The sequence below is a fragment of the Nestor notabilis genome, unplaced genomic scaffold (genome assembly GCF_000696875.1).
Source record: "Nestor notabilis isolate BGI_N333 unplaced genomic scaffold, ASM69687v1 scaffold11672, whole genome shotgun sequence".
NCBI lineage: Eukaryota > Metazoa > Chordata > Aves > Psittaciformes > Psittacidae > Nestor > Nestor notabilis.
Window position 1 is genome coordinate 12,439 of NW_009917003.1, and position 22,650 is coordinate 35,088.

Consider the following 22,650-nt stretch of genomic DNA (forward strand, 5'->3'; position numbering starts at 1 on the left):
ATTCTCTGTGTCAGTTTCCCTGAACTTCAGGGTTGTAGTGTGATGAAAACAAATTTCTGAAGGGTATTGTGTGAACAATGTAACACTTAAAATATCCTTAAATGTTCAGTTTCTTTTTAAGTGCTTGGGATTAGTAGAAAAGGTATCAAAGTGTTTCCATATAGGAACCTTAACTAGAGTTTTGATTTTCCTATGGAGGTTTCATTTTTTCAAATAATAATAATCATTTCAGACTTGGTAAAAAAAAAAACAACAAACAACCAACCACAAAGCCACAACATCTATAAACACGCTGATATTTTTTCTGTTTTAACCTTTCACACGATCAACAATTGTCATCTTCACAAAAGACTAATGCCAACTTTTTAGCTAAAAGCTATAATAAAACAAGGGGAGATTGTCATCTCTTACTAAATGCAGCAGGTCTTCTTAGCCCCAGATATTGCAGGTTTGCCTGCTTCTGATTGTAGTGAAGAATGCATCTAAAATAGGCACTGGATAGATATATATGGCTTATTATTCATGATATACTTGTTCCAGTAAATCAGTGGGTCTGCAACACTTGGACTGCCTGACTCCTATAAATAATATGGTGATTTATGAAACTTTTCTGTGTTGTACTTTTTAGGGATTGTTGATGACTTGACAGCAACTGGAGTAAGGTGTTTTGGTCCAACAGCAAAGGCAGCTCAGCTGGAGTCCAGTAAGAGCTTTACCAAAGCCTTTTTGGATCGTCATGAGATCCCAACTGCGAGATGGAAATCTTTTACTGATCCTAAAGCAGCATGTAGCTTTATTAACAGGTAAAATTCTTGTCATTTTATGAATAGTTCTTTTTACAGCAGTGTGCTAGGTATCCAAAGCAAACAACCAAATGATTACTAATATATCAATACTTCCGGCTGTGATAGAACATCTGTAAAGGTTTTAAAGGATAACAGCACTATCAAATTGCAGTAAGTCTGATAATTAAATGGTTCTTATTTACTGCTCTAAATGAAAATAAAATTCAGTGTTCAGTTTACAGGAGAATATAGGACAAGCTTTTTTATTTATTTATTTTTTTTTACAAATTGCCTAATGTGGAAACCCAGCTTGCAGTCTTGTAGTCATTTGTTCTGCCTTCTTTGTACCTTCTTTCCATGAATATAAATTCTGCATTGGCAACTTACTCAGCAAATGCTGTTCTACTCTTCAGAATACAATCCAGGTGACCCAAAAATGATACATCAGTAAACTATTAAAAGGAAAGCAACCTTTCAGAATGGTAATGAAATTCAGTGGTGGAGAAAAAACCAGGAAGCAGAAATCCCTCACGTAATCTTATCCAACTAGCATAACAAGAGAAGCCTAGTGTTTATCTCTGTGTTACTCAATAAGGTAAAATGGTTGCTATGAAAACTTATAAATATTTTGATTTTTCATCTATTTGAAATGTTCAAAATGTCTAAAAAATATACTTGCAATACAGAGTGTTTATATTGAATCTCTTCTCTGTCTTTGAAGCGCAAACTTCCCTGCTTTAGTTGTAAAAGCAAGTGGCCTGGCAGCTGGCAAAGGAGTAATCGTGGCTTCAAACAAGGAAGAAGCGTGCAAGGCTGTTACTGAAATCATGCAGGTTAGTAGAAATGTCATGCACTAATTGGAGGAATTCTTGCACAAAATAAGTTGTTAACCAGCTCAGAATCTCCGAGATATTCTTTATTTCTGTGTAATAGGAACTTGGCTAATAGGCATTAAATCTGTTACCCATTATGTGGACAGCTATGAAGCTTTGTCATATTTATTGCTTGAGGAAGGGTACGCTGAGGCATAGTTTAGGCTAAAATAGAATCATTCTTAAAGAAAACCCACACTTACTTCCATATGGATTGCCTGTAGCATTTGAGACTGCTGCAATCAAACAGGTACTACAGCACTGTAACACTAACACTGTGATTGGCCTAGGACCTGACAAGCAACATCAACTTTAGGACTGCAGTCACACAGCACTTAAGCGTGTAGTGAAATTCCAATGGAATTATTTCGATTAAAGCATACATTTAGGTACAATATTTAACAAATACATTAGGACCATCAAAATCTGAAAAGAAGTGAAATGAAGCAATTTCTTCTGAAGAGCTAGGAACATAGAGCTGGAAAATAAGATGCATACAGGTCAGGTCCTCAGCTGGCGTCGGCAGCACAGCATCTTCAAGTGCAGTGGAGCTATCCTAATTCATAGGTGTTATTTGACACTTGTATTTCAAGAGTCCGAATACAGATAGGGTCTGCATTCACATTTTGTTGTGTGTGTACGGTTATTGGACACATACATATGTCTTAACAAGTGGCCCAGTGTCTTGAACAAAAAAAGAAAAGTATGTCAGAGAGTCTTACAGATCCAGAAAATTACCTTGTCAGTGTGGGTTGGTTGTTTTTAATTTGCCTGAATATGCAGTCAGTGTTTAAACATTGCATTGAAATACGAAAATACTGCCCTTTTCCAATGTATTCCATAGAATGTCACATTCTTATAAAATAAAAGTTCGGATTATAGACTTTATAGTCATTGCTATTAGTCTCAGTATAATGGGTGAAAACTTCAGAAGCTAGAGCATGAGGAATTGCTCAGTAAGTCATAAATACCATCTGTAATTTCAAAACATTGACACATAAAATCTGCATTTATTTAGGAATAAACAGAAAAGAGGAGCAAAGATTTTACCATTTTTGACATAACCAGGGTGGAGAATGGATTAATAGTCTCAAAACTGTGCTGCATTTTTCTTGCTGTGGTAGAAATATTTTTTCTTGTTGCATTTTGAATAGTTTAAAATAACAAAACCAGAACTAAAGGTATTTTGGTTTTACTGTAGGATAAGACTTTTGGCACAGCTGGGGAAACTGTTGTTGTTGAAGAACTTCTTGAAGGAGAAGAAGTTTCTGTAAGTGTGCATCTCACTGTAACACTGATTATGCCTGTTCTAAACTATTTAGGAAATACTGTGTAAGTACCTACAGCAGGGAGGTGTAGGATTTTATTACTTAAAAACAGTTATCTGTTTATAAATTTAATTATATTAATTGAAGACAGCTGTGTTAAGAGCCAAACATCCCGCAGTCTATTGAAATAATTAAAATTGAATGAAGGTAACTCAAACAGTAATCAACTCTTGCTACATGGAAAAAAAAAAATCAAACCTTAAAACTTTTGAGTGTCATTGATCATGCAGTTCTGTGTTAGTATTTCTCTAACAGCAAAGACAGCATAAGATGTCCCTTCCCTTCCACACTGCTACCTCTTCACTATTCAGTTATACTAGTTACCTCTTTGTGAAGCTACAACCTAAAAATAATTTTTCAAAGAAACCAGCACCACCACCTTACGTGTTTTCTGAGTCGTGGTTTAAAGGCCAGTGCCATTCGAATGAGTACAAGTAACAGGATGAAGTGCAGAGCAAGGCAAGGAGCGCTTGGGACGAAGGGAGGATAGGGACTTCATTTAATCAGCTTTGCTGATGAAGGCAATATGTTGAACTGCATGATGAGGGAGCAGTAAACTCCTTTGGAGCAAGGGAACAATCAGCTCAAGACAGGCACCTTCTGGATCCTTTTTAACGAGTTTCATTGCCCTAGATACTGCAATGTGGAAGTGCATCTGGGGATAAAGGACCCGGAACCAAAGGCTGTTGAATGTTTTGACAGTGTTGATTTACTCTACAGATGCAGAAAGAACATTTTCTTCATTTTAAACTGATTCAGTTTATTTGTTTAAAAAAGTATATCTGATGTAATTAGTGGAGTGTGAAGGAGAAAAGGAGAATTTAGAGCCTGTTTTGAGATGTCAGAGCAACTTGACACCTGCTTCACATAAAGTAGAACAGCCAAGTATCAGCTCAGGTTCCTAACTCCTGGAGCTGGAATTGACTTATGGTGAATGTTGTGAACATTCACCTTGAAGGTGATGGTATTTATAAAGCAGGCAATCATCTCCAACTGTTGCCAATCTTTGCATAGTCTGTTTTCCTGCCTGATATGAAGAAATCAGATGTGCAGGTCATCCTTACTCCTTCCTGGTTGGCTCGACCTGTTTAGGAACTAAGGGATTATCCAGATCTTCTTGCTGTGGTGGAAAATATGTAATGCTTTTAATTAGTCTTTAAAATACTAGCAGACTTACTATAAAATAACACAATTATATAAACATGCAGTTTAAAAGGGTTTTTTTCTGTGATAACTAACAAAAATATGAAAAACGTGCTGCTTGCTTTGCCTGTCAAAATAATTCACCTTCCAAAAATTATTATAGTTTTTCATATCTTAATATTTTGGCATTTTCAGGTTATGTAGGGAAGTCTTTGTTTATTTAATTAGCATTCTGAAACATTTTGAGTACAGCTAGCAGTAGTCCAGTCAGTGAGGATCGTCATCCAGGTTCAGAAGATTCCAGAAGGCTTGTTATTATGAAGATAAAGAGGGTAAAAGCATGTGCTATATAAGTGATTTATAAATAATTAAAAATTCAATAGTTTTATCAAGGAACAGGAAATCTTGAAAGGAATATAATGCCTTCCTTCCAGGCCAGGGAGTGGATGAAGGTGAGGGAAGAAATAGCTTCTATCATGAATATTTTAAATATTTTTTAACCTTTTTTGTATTTCCTTTCAGTAGAGGTACTGATGTTATGTTGTGATTTTTATATGTTATATTAAAGGTGATTTCCATAGGAAGGTTGTACAAAATGAGGCACTTCTTCCTGAGGGAAAAGGAGAATGTTTAGAATGCAGTTTTGTTTTATCTATAGTATCTATTGCAACACTGAAAATCAAATATATTTGTAGGTTTTGTGCTCTAATTTTAACCATACACTGGAGTTTTAATTACTCTCCTTGTTATCTAGTGCTTATGTTTCACTGATGGCGTCACAATTGCTCCCATGCCTCCAGCCCAGGACCACAAGCGATTAATGGATGAAGATGAAGGCCCTAACACTGGAGGGATGGGAGCTTATTCCCCAGCACCTCAGGTAAAAATGTATTTATAAGGAGATGTTCCTCTACAGCTGTGCTACAGCTCTAGCATGGAAAGCATGTGTGAATTTTTAGTTCCACCAAGATGAACAGAAGGAAGTGGAAAGGTGGATATGTTGTTATTTCTGCAACCTTATATTTTGATTTGGTGGTTGTTTTTTTTAATGTTATCAAATACTGGTCATTGGAACCAAGTGCTTAAAACCACATTTTTATCTTGTGCTAAACTAAGCCAATGATGAATTTTGTTGTGGCTTAAGGTAATATGGTTTCTGTTAGGCAAGAAACTTCTATTTGTAAAATTTTGTTTTCTCTTAACCTATGTCATAGCCAGTGATTTTTCCTTTTCTATTTCAAAAAAAAATGGGGTATGTTCTTCTATAAAGCTATTAATTTTGTTTATTGAATAAAATAACATTGCTTATTGATCACTGTACTTTCCAACTGTGATTTGTCTTTGCAACGCCTTATCTAAATTCCAGTCTGTGCAGATGGTTTGTTCCAGAGAAGCCGGACTGATTGCTTACACATACAGATCTAAGCATGGAAAAGTGTCTGAAGAAATGCAAATGGTTGTTTTAATACTGTTGCCTGAGGAGAGAAAGAAATACTGGTTTTCTATGAAAAGCTAGTATGAAACACTTTGGAGGGAGCAGGACACCAAGTATTCTGCTTGATTCTTAAAAACACTAGCCATCAGAGTAGGAAAAATCACGCAATCCCTTTTTTACAAACACTGTTTTCTAATCCTGTTTTGTTAGATTTCTAAAGATTTACTGCAGGAAATAAGAGATACTGTTCTTCAGAAAACTGTTGATGGCATGAGGAAGGAAGGTGTCCTCTATTTTGGTATGTACAAAAGTTTGGGGGTTTTAATCATAATGAGGAGGACTTTTTTTTTTTTTTGCTTTGTCCTCTTCATAGGCCTAACTTGCCCTGTAAATTAAGGAAAATAACTTTGATTTATTTGGAAACTGGGTTTGGTATCAGAGGCTCGATTTAGCATCCGTTGAAATCAATGGTTATAATTTCATTAATGGTGGATAATCGTCAAGTAAGGAAGAACAGAGAGGAAAACATTTGAAAATAAGCTGCAAAGTTGCAACAACAACTATTTCTGCCTGATTTAGTTTTAACACTTCACAAGTGTCAACATCCTACCTTTAAATGAGCACAGGTGTCATCCTTTTTAACACTATTATGAATATGAAACAAATGACCTCTGTGGTTGCTTAAACGGCTTTTTATGAAATTTTTTATTTTAGGCGTGCTTTATGCTGGGTTAATGCTTACCAAAGATGGACCTAAAGTTCTCGAGTTTAACTGCAGATTTGGTGACCCAGAATGTCAGGTGAGTTATTTCGTAGCTAGGTACAGTTTGGCATTATGGGAGGAGAAAAGTCTTTTACCATCTACTATTGTTCGTACCTAACTTTCAGATGAATAATTAGCTGATTGAGATTTAAAATATTTGGTTTGTTTACTCAACACAGAAGGTCTGTTATGAAATTGTTCCATTACAGAGAAGATTTCAGCAGGTTATGCTCAAAGATGGGCTTTACAAGGCTAAGCTTGAGTGAAACTCAGCACTCTCCTATCTTTTCTGGAATGAACTTGATTTTTTCTTTTTTTACTTTATTAAAGAAGTGAACACTTCTTTACCCCACTCCCTGTTGACAAGTGGAACAAACCGCTTCATTTTAATTCTTCAGAACAAATAGAGTTCTTTGTTGTCTACTTTTTCTCCTCTGTATGTAGCAGATCTTTTACCTTCTGAAATTACCTTCAAGGAAGAGAATTTCTAAAGGTACACAGATTATGCACACTATGCATATATGTGTGAAAATACACTATACAAACATATTTAATATTATTTTTACAGTTGCATTGGTATTTTTAAAAGGTCAGTGAGATAAAATGTAACAATATACATTGTTTTCTTTAATTTGCTAATCTCTATTTTCGTAGGTAATTCTTCCACTGTTGAAAAGTGATTTGTATGAAGTTATGCAAGCGGTTATCAATAAAAAGTTGTCTAGTTCCATGCCAGTGTGGTTTGAAGACAGTGCAGCTGTGACAGTGGTCATGGCTAGTGAAGGGTATCCAGGAACATATCCCAAGGGTTTGGAAATAACAGGTAAATATAGCATGAGGAACCGCAGAAATCTGACTTCTCTCCTGCCCTCTTTCCATTCTCTCTTTTGCTGGACTAAGGTGAATCAGTGTAACACAGACACATAGAAACTTGTAGATCTTGTGGCTGCTGGTCAAGAAAAGATGACTGCATTTTCACACATCGAAGTTTATTGTTAATGCACCCATCATATTTTCAATTCTCTGCACTATATTATTAAGTTCTCTAGCATTTCTTTAATATCTGTTACTTTAAAGTAGTTCTGGAGTGATCACTGATTCTTACATAATGATGCTGGTATGTTTTGTGGTTCGTATGTCAGTGAAGTATAAATTCCAGCTTGAATGAGATGTTGTATGCAGATGTCTCAGCTAAATATCTCTTGTCTCTGAGCATACAAGTAGCAGACCTGTCTCTCCACAAAATGTAGGTTTTACAAATTTATTCCTATTTCCCAGCATGATCACATTGAATTTGGTTGTGGTTTCTAGACACAGTCAGTAGGTGCTGAATATCTATTAATTTGTAATTTAATAGAGGAAGTTCTAATCAATTTATTTTTCTGCATTTATTTTCTTAAACAACAATCACAGGACTTTCTAAGGCTAAGCAGCTAGGATTGCAAGTGTTCCATGCAGGCACAGCCCTGAAGGATGGCAAAGTGGTGACTAATGGAGGAAGAGTCCTTACAGTAACTGCTATTAAAGAGGATCTAATGACAGCACTGCAAGAAGCCAACAAGGGAGTAGCAGCCATACACTTCAAGGGTGCCATTTATAGAAAGGACATTGGTTATCGGGCTATAGCTTTCCTGAAACAATCCAGGTAGATATTTGAAATATTTGAAATGCAAGTAAGTGGTGTAAAAGGGACTTAAAGACCTCACTGGTTACTATGATGTATAACTCTAGACAGGTTTTAACTACCATCCTTGTAAGCGATCTAAGCAAGACCAACCAAGGAAGAAAGAGGCTTTTTGATGGCTCTCTCATCCATGTTCTTACTCTCCCAAATCTGAGTTAAACTACATTGACAGCCATATAGGAATAACTCATTTTCAGCTAATACGATGCTTCAATAAGCTCAAAATATAACTTTTGATAATAGAGTACTTTTTAGCCTATGAAGCATATTAGTAAGAGTGCCATTTTTGCTGCCAGTGTATGCAAATTAGTACATTGTAGAATTATCATCAATAAACTTACTAAATAAACAAGGGTGTTTGTATTTAGTCTTCTTTCTCTCTCTAGTGGTGTGCATCTTCTGAAAAATTTCTGTGAAAATGTGTAATTGGTATCTGTGTTGTAGTAGAAAAAAATTCAGGTCAATGTGTAAGGCAAGACAAAAAGGTTGTTTAATGAACAGTTCTCTAAAACACTGAGTTCATGGGCCATAGCCAGTGAGTTTCTTGACTGGAGTGCCTGTGTGCTGGGAGGATCCCTAGCTTATGAAGGGTACTCCTGGGAGCTGTGCACAGTCAGTGCTTGTTTCACTGTCCTTGAACCAGCACCAACTTTTGCTCACACATCCTAAAATTGGAAGAACAGACAGTCAGGCACATTTCATTTTGGACTCTGTGTTCACGTAATTAAGGAAGAATTGTTGGGGACGCACCTCCTCTTGGCAGCTTTGCCGGATCAAGTCCTGTGCATTTCACTTTGTTGAAAAATCCAGAATATTTATTTAATAACAATATTCAAGAAAATTTTAAAAATTAAAGATTCATTTGAAGAACCAAAGTATATACCATGCTTTTAAAAATAAGGTGAAAATATGGTGAATATTTATTGTGTCCAGACTAAAAGCCCCTGACTTTGGTCTCTTGTTATTGCAGGCTATTATTTCCTTGAGTCTTATTCACAGGCTGAACAACTGCTTCTTACAGTTGTTTTCCTCTTGGAAATTACTGAGCTGTGATATGAATGCAGATACCTTTGTGTTTTCCTGGTAGCACAGCTCTTCAGCCAGTTGTTTTGTTGTATTTGTCCTTGTTAATTAACAGTGTGTTTCACCCTTTGAATTTAAACTTAATACTGAATCACATCAGTGAGAGAGCTAAAATCAGTATAAACTTAGAACAGGGAGGTACCAAGTAGCCACTGACAGTGTAGAAATAACAATTGCTTAACTGGAGTGAGATATGTGTGATACAACTAAGAATTAAGTCATTACACTCACTATCTCCGAAATGAAAATATCCTTCTCTAAATATGGGGATGGTCTTAATGTCCCCAGTCAGTCATATGGACAGACAAACAGCATACACCAATTTGTACTAAGTGTTTTCTTTGTTGTATGGCTGTATGTAAAAAAAACACCTGGAGTTTACAGACATTTTTTTTCTAAATTGCTAAAATGGTCTTAAGAATTTAGGTCTTATTAAATAAACTTTAAAATACATACTTTAACAGAAAGTCCGGTTAAGTAAAAAAGAGGTGTGGCTGGTTTCGTGGTAGTATCATTTCAGGTGATAAAAGGAGGCAAGTTACAGTTGTAACACTCTCAAAGTATCATAGGAGACTATTGATTCATGTGGTACTTCTGTGTTGAAAAGCTAAATTGAGTTAATCCTGTAGGGTGCTGAGGTGTTCTGATTTAGCAGTGCATTTTTGTATACATTTTGTTTTGGTATTTGACCAGATAGAATATGATACTGATGCGCTAATGCTGTCTTCAAGGTATCTGGAACTATCTGAATACTGCTTATGGCAGACTTTCTGTGGTGCAGATCCATGAAGTTTTGTTTCTTTCCTATCTTCAGGCCAGGTTCCAGACAGCAAAAAGCTTAACCTTTGAGACATTGAACCTGCTTGAAATGAGTGCTGCAATACTTAGAAATAATTTTCTATGAGCCTAGTTACTCTACAAGCAGGAAAATAATGGTACTTGAGAGCAGAATAGGATTCCGAATGGTTCATCCCCTTAGTGATGCAATGATGTAAAGAAATAAATATTATTTTAAAATATGTTTGTGCATTTAGTAATCAGTTGCTATAACATTATTTTTAACTTCTTCCAGAGGCCTAACTTACAAAAACAGTGGGGTAGATATTGCAGCAGGGAATACTTTGGTTCAGAAGATTAAACCCCTAGCTGCAGCCACATCAAGGTCAGGTAAGACTTGTACCTTCTGTTCCTGTTTCAGTCAGTTCATGGCAATGAGGCTTATCATTTGATCTTGATCTTGATACAAATGCTCATATTTATGTGTTCTGTGTCTGGCTAGATTACACAAGAAATACCTGTGGTAAGCAAATGCCAGTGATTTCTTCAAAATGTGCTTCATTAAGTTTACAGATTTTATTCACAAAATCACTCTAAATTATATGTCCTGAGTGTCACAATGTTAGAGAATGTTAGAGAATACAGTTCAGCCTTCTGAAAGGATAAATGCAAGCAAAAATCCTATCATTTTTCATTACGTCAATTATTATTTCTTGCACAGTAAATTATATAGCTTTTGTATATGAATGTTTAAAAAGGTGTACCAGATGTAGAATTCCTCAGAGATACTATCTATTGCTTGAGACATACAGAAGATGCATCTTTTGCTTGGTTAAAACAGAATCATTTCAATTCTTTTTTCTCTTGTGATCTCAGGCATACCTTGCTGTAGCCCTGCAATTCTTCTGATAGATTTAAAATATCATTCACTTATGAAATAAGAACCTTCAAATAACGTCACTATACATAGAAAAATATAGATACATGCACACGCACTAGTACAACTAGTCATTTCTTAGCATTCATAGTACTTTCTCCTCGTGTTTGGTTCACTCATAGGATTTAGCCGGTTTTGATTTTAAGGTTACTATACTTACCTATCACAACCAGTCTTAGGAACGAGGAGTCTTCATGTACTGTAAGTAGCAGTATTAACAAAGAGATAAGAAATTTCAGCTGGAGAATGCCTAGATAGCATCTTTTCCGAGGAAGCAGTGGGCTTCAATCTTTTACTACAATTCCTTTTCTGTTTTTTTGTTGTTGTTGTTTGGTTGTTTGGTTGGTTTGTGTTTGGGTTTGGGTTTTTTTTCCATAAAAATACTAAGTGCAAGGGTGAAATATATCAGTCATAGTCATTACTGAATGTTCAATCACTAAGTTTTGCATTGCCTTAGGTAATGAAGAAAAAAGACAAAGCAAATGTAAGCAGATTAAGAGCTCCCATGCCTCTATGAAGAGGGTCTAAATGTCAGAGAAAAGATTCCTGCAAAAAATCATGTTGACAATTTTGTGTTGGAGATCCCGGAGAAAGCCATGAAAGTAAAAATTTACTATTATCTTGTTTTCTGGTTGGCAGGCTGCAATGCAGAACTTGGAGGGTTTGCAGGCCTCTTTGATTTGAAAGCAGCTGGTTACAAAGATCCTGTCTTGGTATCTGGAACTGATGGCGTTGGCACAAAACTCAAGGTAATGTGAAAATCCATGTAAAGGAAGGAAAATAGCACAGAATGGAAAATGTTTCAATAGAAAATAACAGTTGTCTTTTAAAAATACCTATTTGTCTTTCTAAAAATGAAATTGCCCTTCTTCAGGCAAAATAGTTAAATACACATTTAACTTATGGCATGTAAATAGCTATACTTGAAATTATGATTAAAATAACTAATTTTTAATGTTAATTATGGAATTTGGGACTCCATTTCATTAAGGTATAGTCTTCACGCTCAGAAAGGTTACTCATGGAGAAAAACATTCAATTATACAGTTGCTATTGTGTTTATGCAAACTGCAATGAAACCCTTTCCAGTCTAGTCCCCTTCCATAAAGTGCCTTCTGTACTTGCCAGTTAAGAAAGTAACACTTCGTAAAATGAAATGTTAGGAGAGGCTCACAGCAATGATAAGAAATGAAGCTGCTCCTCATAAAGGAGGAGCGTGATTTCAATCCTCTTCCATTGCAGACTCTCTGCTTGTGTTTCTGTTTCTCAAAGCTAACCAACAGGTTCCCTCTGTCTCCTGATGTGTTTTGCAGATTGCACAAGTGTGTAAGAAACATGACACCATAGGTCAGGACCTGGTTGCCATGTGTGTGAATGACATCTTGGCTCAAGGAGCAGAGCCTCTCTTCTTCCTTGACTATTTTGCCTGTGGCAAACTTGACGTGGAAGTAGCTCAGGGTGTCATTGCAGGAATAGCTGAAGCTTGCAAAAAAGCAGGATGTGCACTCTTAGGTATGAACATGCTTCTTTGAAGGACACAAAAAATCTCATGCAATATATTTATAATTGTTTTTAATGTGTTTGTTTTGCTACTCTAACTGACAAATCTTAGAGGAGTGAAAACAAACCCCACAGTGTCACATGTCTTTGCTGTCAGAGAACCTGATCTCTACTGGAAAGGGACAGAACTCCATACAAATGTTGCCATTAGCTCAGGAAATTGCATATAAACTTTCTTATTGGTATCTTTTCATTTAAATTTTTAACTATAACAGCTCTCTAGAAAACTAACAATTCATGTATTTTAATCCTCTGTATTTTTCAAGTAAATTTTAAAACATGCCTAATAGGTTTGTTTATCCTTTATCCTAAAGGAAATCCTCAAGTTTTCCTCTAGAAACAAGATTTATATGTGTTACTGTGCAAGCATTTGTACCTGTGTGCATACATATTATCTTTTAAACCTCTTGGCTGATTTTGACCAAATTTAATAGGAAAGGTAGAGATCTTACAGCTGTTTGGTCCCTCAAGCTTTGTAAAACTAGAAAGACCAAGCCTGTCCTTATGAATGTAAGTAAAGCTTTGGCTGAAGCTCACTGCTTAAAACACAGGCATTAACCACAAGACAGAAACATAGAAGAGAACAGGTTTCATTAGTTACAAAACTAATAGAAAAATTATTTGTCTGCTGAAGATTTGTTTCACCAATATGAGCATATTCCAAGATACGAATTTCAAATTTAAATATTTTCCTTTTCAACCCTGTAGTACAAATGCATGATACATTTTACTAAAAAATACGTATATATTCTGGTATACAGTCATCTAGTTATCCATGAAAATGATACAATATTTCCTTTCTTGAATCTTAAAAAATACAGCTTTAACACTGTTCAGATTCAACTCAATAAAAATATTTCTGGATCAGTCAAAATATGTTCTTTTGTATAAGGTTTTAGTTTATAAAAGGAGTACAATGCAGGGTTAAATTTTAGAAATTGAAAATAGAAAATGAAACCCAGAAAGTTCTGTTTCCTCACATAATTTTTGTTTTTTCTTCTTTTTATATAAAAACAGACATGGAGAATTGCTGTGATTTTTCAAGAATTACCTTTAATTTGAGGCTAAAAATGACTGTTCAAGTGTTTTATATTAGATACCACTTTATAATTTGTAATACAGTAATTCTGTCCTTTTTTTCTAATTCTTTAAGAACATAAAAGTCTTCTGTAAGTGGGAGTGTGTCATTTTGAGGTAGTTTACAAGCTTTGAACAAGAGGCTGTTTATGTTCTGGTTTAATTTTTTCTGCATGAACTATTAGTCAGCTTTATATTTTTCTTAAGGTGTTCTCTCAGTTTACCCAATATAATCAAACCATTCATACTTCAGCATAAGTACATGTTATGTGAAATCTTGGTATGGAATTACTGAAATGTCAGGATTCTATTTCCAGATGGAAGACTTTAGAACTACAAAGGGCTTTGGATGTTCTAAATTTATTACTAGAGAACAATTTCTTCAAGATTGTAAATGGATTAGCAAATATATTTTTGTGCTAATATAAAAGTAAGTCCACTGAACTTATAAATAAAACAACCATGATTTGTCTTCCAAATTTCTGGCACTCTTGGAAAAGAAGGGACAGAGATGATGCAGTAACTCTGAACCTAAGGAGGAAATGCTTTCCTGTAGCCTGGAGCATCGAAATTAGTTTCAGTTTGGGCTCCAGCTTCACACATTCATCTCACTGTGCACACACACAGCATGTCTTTGTATAGTACCATCTCATACAAGTCTCATTTGAAACATGTCCTAAATTCCTACCTTGCATTTCTGCAATAGCTGAATATTCAGCTCAACCACCTTAAGCTCATTAGCCCTCTTGATAGCAAGGTACCGAAAGGCTACATGCTTGGTTTTGCACAAACGTTATTAAATACAGATTTAAACAGATGTTTCTAAGCAAATGTACTTTGATTTTAAAGTTGGTTATAGCGATGTTATGTAGAAACCTGGAAAAACTTCCAGAGAATCTAGTATTGAGCAGTGCCAATCACTGAGCACGAGTGCAGCTTCCATCATCACTCACGTGAATTTGGAGCCCAAATAGTGATAATGATGGCCAGGTTGTGGGCAGGAGTGGAGTAGCAAGCAGGATAGCACTGTGTTCAAAATCTTTACGAAGGCAAGTGAGACTAATAGTTACGTTGTTCCTTGGATACCTTTGTATGAATTTCTTGTGTTGCTTGTGTCTTGTAGGTTTTACACGGAGAATATTAAACCTGGCAGAAATTGAAACACTAAATATATGGTTTGGTTTTAAAATGTGAATGCACATCAATTTGATACTGGTTGTCAGAGTGAGGGAGGAAACATTCTTTCCCAATATGGTATTGCTTGTTCAATTGAAGGGCCTGTAACAAGCATGTTTTTAATTATTTGTAATGTTTGTTAATGTAATTAAAAAATTACTCTGTTAATGCCTTATGAGTTTAAAACTGAAAAATTGCATGCCTCCCAGTCCCATTGGTTTTACAACATCCCCTTTCTCTTTTTTGGTTTCCTCAGGAGGAGAAACTGCTGAAATGCCAGGCATGTATCCACCCGGAGAGTATGACCTGGCTGGCTTTGCTGTTGGTGCAGTGGAGCGAGGGCAGATGCTGCCCCAGCTGGAGAGAATTGCTGATGGAGACGTGGTCATTGGAGTAGCTTCTTCAGGGGTTCACAGCAATGGGTACAGCCTTGTAAGGAAGATTGTGGAAAAGTCATCATTTGATTTCGCTTCCCCGGTTGATGTCTCTGGTGATCAGACATTAGGTACCACTTATATCACGCGGTTTCTTGCATTATAACTTGAACTTCTGAACAGGCAAATGTCACAATTGTTTTATCTGTGCTTTTGCTTTTGTAAGTTTTTAAGGTACGAAAAAAATATTCTTTAACATGTTTTCGTTTTCTTTTTTCCCATGAATCACATATGCAGGAAAGAAATTAAGGGAAGAGGATAAATAACTAATCATATGCCAAACAAGTAGAACATTGTGGTTCTCTCTGTGGTACAATGCTCATTAGTATCCAGCAAATTAATATTTTGAGATTTCCTCAATTGTATTTTGGTTAATGTTTCTTCCTGTGCTGTAACTGGTCTTCTTTCATGGTCTTTCATCTACAGGAGATATCTTGTTAACCCCAACGAAAATCTACAGTAAGACTCTATTGCCCATCCTTCGCTCAGGCCATGTGAAAGCCTATGCCCACATCACTGGAGGGGGCTTGCTGGAAAACATCCCCAGAGTTCTCCCAGACTCCTTTGGTGTCATTTTAGGTGAGATAAAAAGAGAAGCTATGGAAGCATCCTCATGTTAATATGGGTTGATGTGGAAGCATGTGTAGATAGGGCCATGTCAGCTGACTCATGCTTTAAGAGCTAGCCTTGCCTGTCTAGAAATGCTTGCTTTTTTCTTCATTGTTGCTGAATTTCTCCATGTGTCCGAATTGGAGCCAGTTAAAACACTTTGTGATCTTAAGACTGCTACCCACTGAATTCACTTCCACTGGTGGTGCTTTGGATTGGATTTTATCCATACTTGTAAAAATAAAACAACTTTAAAAGCAATCCAAAGTAAGCTGTCACAATTTGCAATAACCTACAGAAATATTGCTAATTAAATGATAATCACGAGTCTTGAATTAGCATTCAGATACGATTACTAGCTCAAGTACATCTCATGCTATTTGACATACCATAATTAATCCTCACCACTATCTCATCAGGTGTGGTAGAAAGTGTATTTCACTTACAGAGGAAGTGTAGTATGGAAAGGTGAATGACTTACTCTAGGCTATACAGTGTTCACTGTGTTGTAGAATAAAATAAGGGAACTAATATTGACTTTTGCACCCCAGAACTGCATGTAAATCATTTTTCCACTTGTCCATAGTGGGCACTGGTATATATAAATGGAGAAAATGCAATTTTAAAAATAACATGACAAGAAACAAACTTAGTGTATTTGGAGTTCCTTTGCAATAGTTTGTCCAGAAGCATTCCTTGTGCTGCTGTAAATCATCTTTACCTGGTTGGAACTGTGGGCAATGTGAGACTTGTGACAGTTTTTAAGGCTACTGTTCTGGTACAATAGTTCCTCTAGAAGCAGAGGTGTCACCTTCAAGAAGAGGATTTTCCAAAGAATGCCTCAGATCCCACTTTCAATTACTGATTAGTGGATTGCAGTAGAGCAATATGATTATTTTCTTCCCCAAGTGGTACTTCTTTCTACTCCCAAGTCTTGTTCAGTAAGGAAGAAAAGAAACCATCCTGTTCTGCGTGGAAGCTAGTTTCACTCAAGCTAATGCTGCTGTGGGGCATTGTCTGTGCTTTTCACCCACATCTTGCCTCTTAATGCTCTAATAATTTTGGTATTTGCCCATTAGTACTGATTTCCACTCTTCATTTGTATTTTCAATTCTCTTCAGATGCTCTTACCTGGAAGATTCCTGAAATCTTTTGCTGGCTTCATAAAGAAGGGAACCTGTCTGAGGAGGAAATGGCTCGGACATTTAATTGTGGCATCGGTGCTGTGTTGGTAGTTCAGAAGGAGCTGGCTCAGCAGGTCCTCAAGGACATAGAGAGACATGAGGCAGCCTGGCTGATCGGGAAAGTTGTCTCCCTTCAAAAAGGTTATTGCATTTTTACTTTCCTTAAAGAAAAAATGCAGAGCTTAATTCCTTAGCTGGTGAGTCTTCATGGAGGTTAGCTGAAAATCTCTTGATTAACACCTCCGTGGTGGTTTTGCACAGGGTATTAAAATGACAGCCCTCATGACTTCAGTCTTAGTACATAGAACATGTGATTAGCAATGTCAGATGTCACCATAACTATAAATAAATAATGAGAAGTAAAGCAGTGCCATTAATCTCTTTTCATAGGTGCTTTTCTCCTCACTCCGTTTCTCCATTTATTTATGCATTGCTTTGTTTGCCTTTTTTTCTCTTGTGTTCAGGCTCTGCCCATGTTAAAGTCCATAATCTGCTTCGAGCATTGCAGGCAAATAGGTCATTGTCTCTGCACAGCCATATCCAAGGCAAAATCCAAACAAACAAAGTGAAGGTTGCTGTCCTTATCTCTGGAACAGGTGAGAGTTATGTTCTTCACTACAGTGCAAAACAGACTATTGAAAAAGGAACTTGAGCTTAGATGTAAAATCTCGTAAGTCCTTCAATTCTCCATGGAGGCTCTGATAGGCTTCTAGCAGGCTTTCAGTAACTGGCAGGATATTTTTGGATCATGGATTAATTTCAATCACAAACAGAATGATCTTTAACCTCTTCTGCAAACTGACTGTGAATTGCATCTGTGTTCATTTTATCTACAGATTCTGCATATCTCCACGTTCAAGCAATGACTGCAGTGCACTACTGTAGGGACAACAGCATGATTTCACAAGTAGATCAGAATTTCTTCTTGCCGTATAGGCACTGCTTGGGTTTCCAGTGTTCTCACTTGCTAAGAAGTAGACCATCATTTCAATTCCATAAATTACAGTTTGCAAATTTAATTTCTAGTAAAAGCCCTGTAGTCTCCAGCTGTCAAATTCAGCCTCCAGTAGTATCAATTAAAAAAGGATTATTGTTAACATCAGTGATTTTTGGATTGGGTCTCACCCACATTGCTGCTTATTTAAAACTTCTTCTAGCTCCTAACTATATTTATTCTCCACGAATGTCTTTAATATTCATGAATTACTTTGTCACTCACAGGCACAAACCTGGAAGCCCTCATAAACAGCACAAAGAAATCCACTAGTTTTGCACAAATAGTTCTTGTTGTTTCTAACAAAGCTGGTGTGGAGGGGTTAAGGAAAGCTGAAAGAGCTGGTATTTCTACAAGGGTGAGTATCTCTCATCTTTTTAAAATAAACCATCTTTAGCTCTGACTCTAGCAGGAAGGCACTGTGACATAATGAGTTTTATTAGGGTAAAAGATGGTTTAATAGGAAGCCTTAGCTTTTCTTTTTCAGTCTGTCATGAATTTGTGCCCTTGAGCAAACTTTCTTCTTCTCAGTGGTGCTGCCAGCAATCCTGATGGTTTTGGGAACAGTCGATATTAAACAAATACAAAACTGTCAGAGTTACAGTTTAAATTTTACCATGTATTTAACTGTCATGCATTTACACTGAAGTAACAAGCTATTTAATCCAAATTTAATTTTAAAATTACATGCTAAATAGACACAGTAGTTCATTTGACTGAAACAGAGATGTCACTGAAAGAGAGATGTCAAATGCATCTTCCACTGACTCCCTGGGCATTGCTTCAGGCTCTCCAGGATTAATGCAAACCAAACTGTGTTTCCCTTAGTGTCACTGAAATCCAGTGCCACATTGCTTTGCTCTTTGTTCAGTCATTTGTATTACAGATGCGAAATGCTACTGTTCTGACTTTGCATTTTACAGACACTTCTCACTGATAGCCATGGGCACAGGGAAGAGTTTGGCTCAATGCAAGCTTTGTTATTAACAGTAGCAGGATCTGAATATCAGCCTTGCTGTCTGTTATTTGGGAGTACACAAAGATCACAAGTCAAATATGTCCATGGTGTGCAGGGAAGAAAAAACATATAATGAGGGAAAAAGTACAGTCTGGGTGGGCTGATGGTCTCAATGGTTAAGATGGAGAGTGTTGAAACAGAGGCACTGAAGAATATGTTGTGCCAGAACGGGGTAGTTCTGCCTAGTGTTGAGCTGGGCTCTATTTCTAGTGCTCTCTACCATCTTCTCAGCTAACTAGTTCTGGTGTTTCAAAACTACTGTGTCAAATCTGGTAGGCATTAACAGGTACTTTTATTTAAAAGACTGTGGATGTTTTAAGTTATGTAGCACTGCTTCTTCCTGCTTACATGAGGGGATGTGTCGTGGATGGAAAATACATAACATTGACTTTATGCAGCAGGGGCTGTTTTATGAGTTGCAATTAGCCTTTCTTTCAAGATTTTGTGATAAAAATTCTATCAAGGTTCAACCGCTTAAAACTGTCAGAGGCCTTAAATCGAATGAAGTAATTGTAAGACTTTAGGTTGTCTTAATGACCTACATTTGTAGGTTGTTATATTGTATCAGAATGCTGGGGCCTACAGCTGTGGGCCAAATAAAACCAAATTGTTATTTATTCTGGTGATTGCTCTTTGTGGACAGGAATAAAGACTGAAAGTTTGCCTGTGAGCTGCATGCATTTATGAACTGTTCTTGCTGTGCATGTCCACCCAACTTGAGCCATGTGGATATTTACTTGGGTTTTATTACTCCAGGCTACCATTTGATTGTGCTCTTAGCGCTTTTAGATTAAATTAACACCATGTCCATATTTCTTTGTCTTTTGGGTTATCACAGGTCATTGACCATAAATTGTATGAAAGTCGCACTGAATTTGACAGTGCTGTTGACAAAGTCCTTGGAGAATTCTCAGTTGAACTGATCTGCCTGGCTGGATTTATGCGAATACTGTCAGGTCCTTTTGTCAAAAAATGGGAAGGTGAGCACAGCAGAGTGCTATATGCTTTTTTCTTTTTCTTTTTCTTTTTTTTTTTTTTTTAAAAAAAAAAGTAGTTTTATAGCTTATCTTCAGGAAAAAGAAAATGGGAAAAAAATAGAGAAGGGACCATACTAATTCTGGGTTTGCAGGAAACTAGACTCTTCCCATCATGTAAAGAATGGAAAGGGATAAGAAAGAGAAAGGCAGTATTTTTCCTCTTCCCTCTGTCATTTCCATGAAGATTTAAGGAAGCCAAGGGCAAATGAAGATCTTGTAGTCTTTGATTTATCAGAAAATGTTTAAAAATAAGGCCGTGAAGACTTCAGACCTCTGCAAACATGAGGTGCGGGGCAAATTGTTGTGTAAGCAGTATATGTTGGTCAGGAAGAGGTGAGCATCCAGACACTGAGAATTCCTTCCCCTAACTGATGAGCTGTTTTGGCTGCGTGTAAAACTGCAGAACTGGGCAGCAACATGCAGTTCCTGTGAACAAGACCTTGCCAGTGATCTCTCAGATATCCCAGGAGCTGTCTGAATCCAGGAGTGGCATGTTTCACAGGCACATTGAGCTCTTGTTGGTTCAACACGTTCACAGTGTCTCCATTCTGGTCATCTTTTACAGTTTTTCCAGGTCTTTGTTAAAGGCTGGTGACACCTCTGCCTACTTCAGCGGCTGCTCTGCCTTCCCCAGTTGTTACATTCTTCTTCTTACCTCTTTCTGTTTCTTTCGGGGAGCCCTGAATCACACAGACAGCTGCTCTTCTCACTGTTTGCTCTGCTTTGGGTTCAGTGAGGGTTTCTTAAACTGGTTCTTGCTCATACCAGTTAACTACAGGCTGGTCAGGCTACACATTGGGTGGCCTTATTGTAGACAGGGTGACTTTTGTGTTCCCCTGGGTGTGTCTGTGTTACAGACCTTTTACACTTGAACTACTTTTCAAACCTCTCTTTAAAACCATTGGAGCAAAACAGGCATTCCAAGGAGGCAATTCATTTTATGCTAAAGCTGTCAGCTGAAGTAAGTCAGGTGAATTGTTTTTGTTTCTCCCCATTCATTATGGAGTCCAGAAGACATAAAAGTCTGTGCTGTAGACAGCTGTAGTTGGGAGAGAGGAATTCCTTGCTACAGGAGGTGTGTTTTGAGTAGAGCATCTGTGTTGAGGATGGAAAAGAACTTTCTCTAGTGCAGAGATCTTGTGCAAATAAAGAATGAAATTAGTTCCCTCTGCTTTAGGGTCAGAGCAGTTCTAGCCCTGATGATGGTCCTGCACAATGCAGGATTTGCATTATACATATGACTGGCCTGAGAGCAAAAGAAAAGACTTGCTTCAGTACAGGATGGTTAACTCATTTAGAAATGCCCAGCACTGAACTGAGCTTGAAAACGGACACCTCTGTGAGCTCTGAACAAGAGTATGCTTCACTTGGGTCTTAGGTGTGTGCTCAGTTGAGCTCAGGGATTTCTGCCAGCTAACAGGAGCCTGCTGTAAAACTGTCCCAGACATGCCTAGGTACCGACTGCCCTAAATTATCCACCAGCAATCAATTCTTGTTGCAGCTCTCTTAAAAGCTGTTACTTTTTCTCTCTCTCGCAGTCACAGGGACATTGAGTGTGAAGTTACTTGTGAACCTCTTTCTTGCTTGACAGCCCTGAGATGTTAATTTTCAATGTTAACATAAAGGACAGATTAAAAGACAAAACACGAAACCAAGCAGACAGAAACCCACGTTCCTTTAGAGCAGTTTCTGACAATATTGTAATAAGGAAGTGAAGAAACTCAAGACGAAAGTGCACAGTGTTGTTTTCAGCTCACTATCCCCAATACTTTTTTTCTCGAGCAGCAGGGAGGGAGATGCTGATCCTCAAAAAGGGGTATTTTGGAAATACAAACCACATTTGAGATATTGTTGAAGATCGGCCGATACATTTGCCTCTTCGAAGTTGCACAGGCCAATATCTGTATGAGTTACTGCAGTGAGAGGGCAGGTTTCATATGGTGCTGCCAGGAATGGCCTTCCCTTCACATTACAAAATCATAAGCCTCTATTTTGGTAGACTGCTGCCTCCACCAGCATATGTCAGCTCCGTCTCGCTGCTTGGCATTTAGGTGGTGTTCAGTGAATCCCGATGACATACAGTCTTCCTAAGCAGGAGGCATGCAGAGACGACGTGGGTGAAGCATTCTGGGGTATAAATAGTATCGATGGCCACTTTTTTTTTTATCCTGTTAAGGGTTTGCACTGTATCTAAGAGAAGATCTGGGGCTGTCAAGCACCTTTTGACTTCACTCTGGTCCGGAATGGGCAGGAGGAGTTGTCACAGACTATTAGGAGCAAACAGAGGAAGTCTGCCAGAAGAAAGAAGTTTTTCTCGTGGTTTAACCATCACACTGGCACAGCGGTGAGACCCTGAGGTCTCAAGCAGCCACTCTCCCTTACTTTACAGCTGGGTAGGAACTCAGACATATGCTTTCTCTTCTAAAGCAAATGTAAGGTACAGGCTTCCCAGGGACATAACCATGGTTGCATCTGGCTGAGCATTAGAGGTTACATTATCAGTTTCAAGATCCCCCTGCCAACTTTCCACATGGAAATCAGTAGTGACAGACAGGTGTTTTTCCGAAGGGCAGAGGGAAGACTCCTATATGAGCAGCTGTTGTCTTTTATTAAGCCAAAACAGGTGTGGAGGGAAAATCCAGGCTAAAGAATTTTTGCCTTGTCGTGGGGCATCTGTTACGTCATTTGAAACTGTACCAAGTTTCTTCTGGGTGCTGAGTTCATAAGAAGGGGGATTGTGCTTGTGATCAAAGC

General features: G+C 37.4%; 1 protein-coding gene across 1 annotated transcript in view; it reads left to right on the top strand.

Annotated features, from left to right (window-relative positions):
* Positions 1-22,650, top strand: part of GART (phosphoribosylglycinamide formyltransferase, phosphoribosylglycinamide synthetase, phosphoribosylaminoimidazole synthetase) — a 31,822-nt gene that overhangs the window by 7,279 nt on the left and 1,893 nt on the right. The window contains exons 4-20 of the mRNA XM_010024873.1: positions 629-803; positions 1,507-1,618; positions 2,859-2,927; positions 4,883-5,008; positions 5,774-5,861; positions 6,278-6,363; positions 6,981-7,149; positions 7,740-7,971; positions 10,166-10,260; positions 11,447-11,556; positions 12,121-12,319; positions 14,877-15,125; positions 15,481-15,633; positions 16,785-16,988; positions 17,312-17,443; positions 18,069-18,199; positions 19,698-19,839. Coding sequence (XP_010023175.1) covers positions 629-803; positions 1,507-1,618; positions 2,859-2,927; positions 4,883-5,008; positions 5,774-5,861; positions 6,278-6,363; positions 6,981-7,149; positions 7,740-7,971; positions 10,166-10,260; positions 11,447-11,556; positions 12,121-12,319; positions 14,877-15,125; positions 15,481-15,633; positions 16,785-16,988; positions 17,312-17,443; positions 18,069-18,199; positions 19,698-19,839 — 2,472 coding nt within the window. The remainder of the gene's footprint in view (positions 1-628; positions 804-1,506; positions 1,619-2,858; positions 2,928-4,882; positions 5,009-5,773; positions 5,862-6,277; positions 6,364-6,980; positions 7,150-7,739; positions 7,972-10,165; positions 10,261-11,446; positions 11,557-12,120; positions 12,320-14,876; positions 15,126-15,480; positions 15,634-16,784; positions 16,989-17,311; positions 17,444-18,068; positions 18,200-19,697; positions 19,840-22,650) is intronic.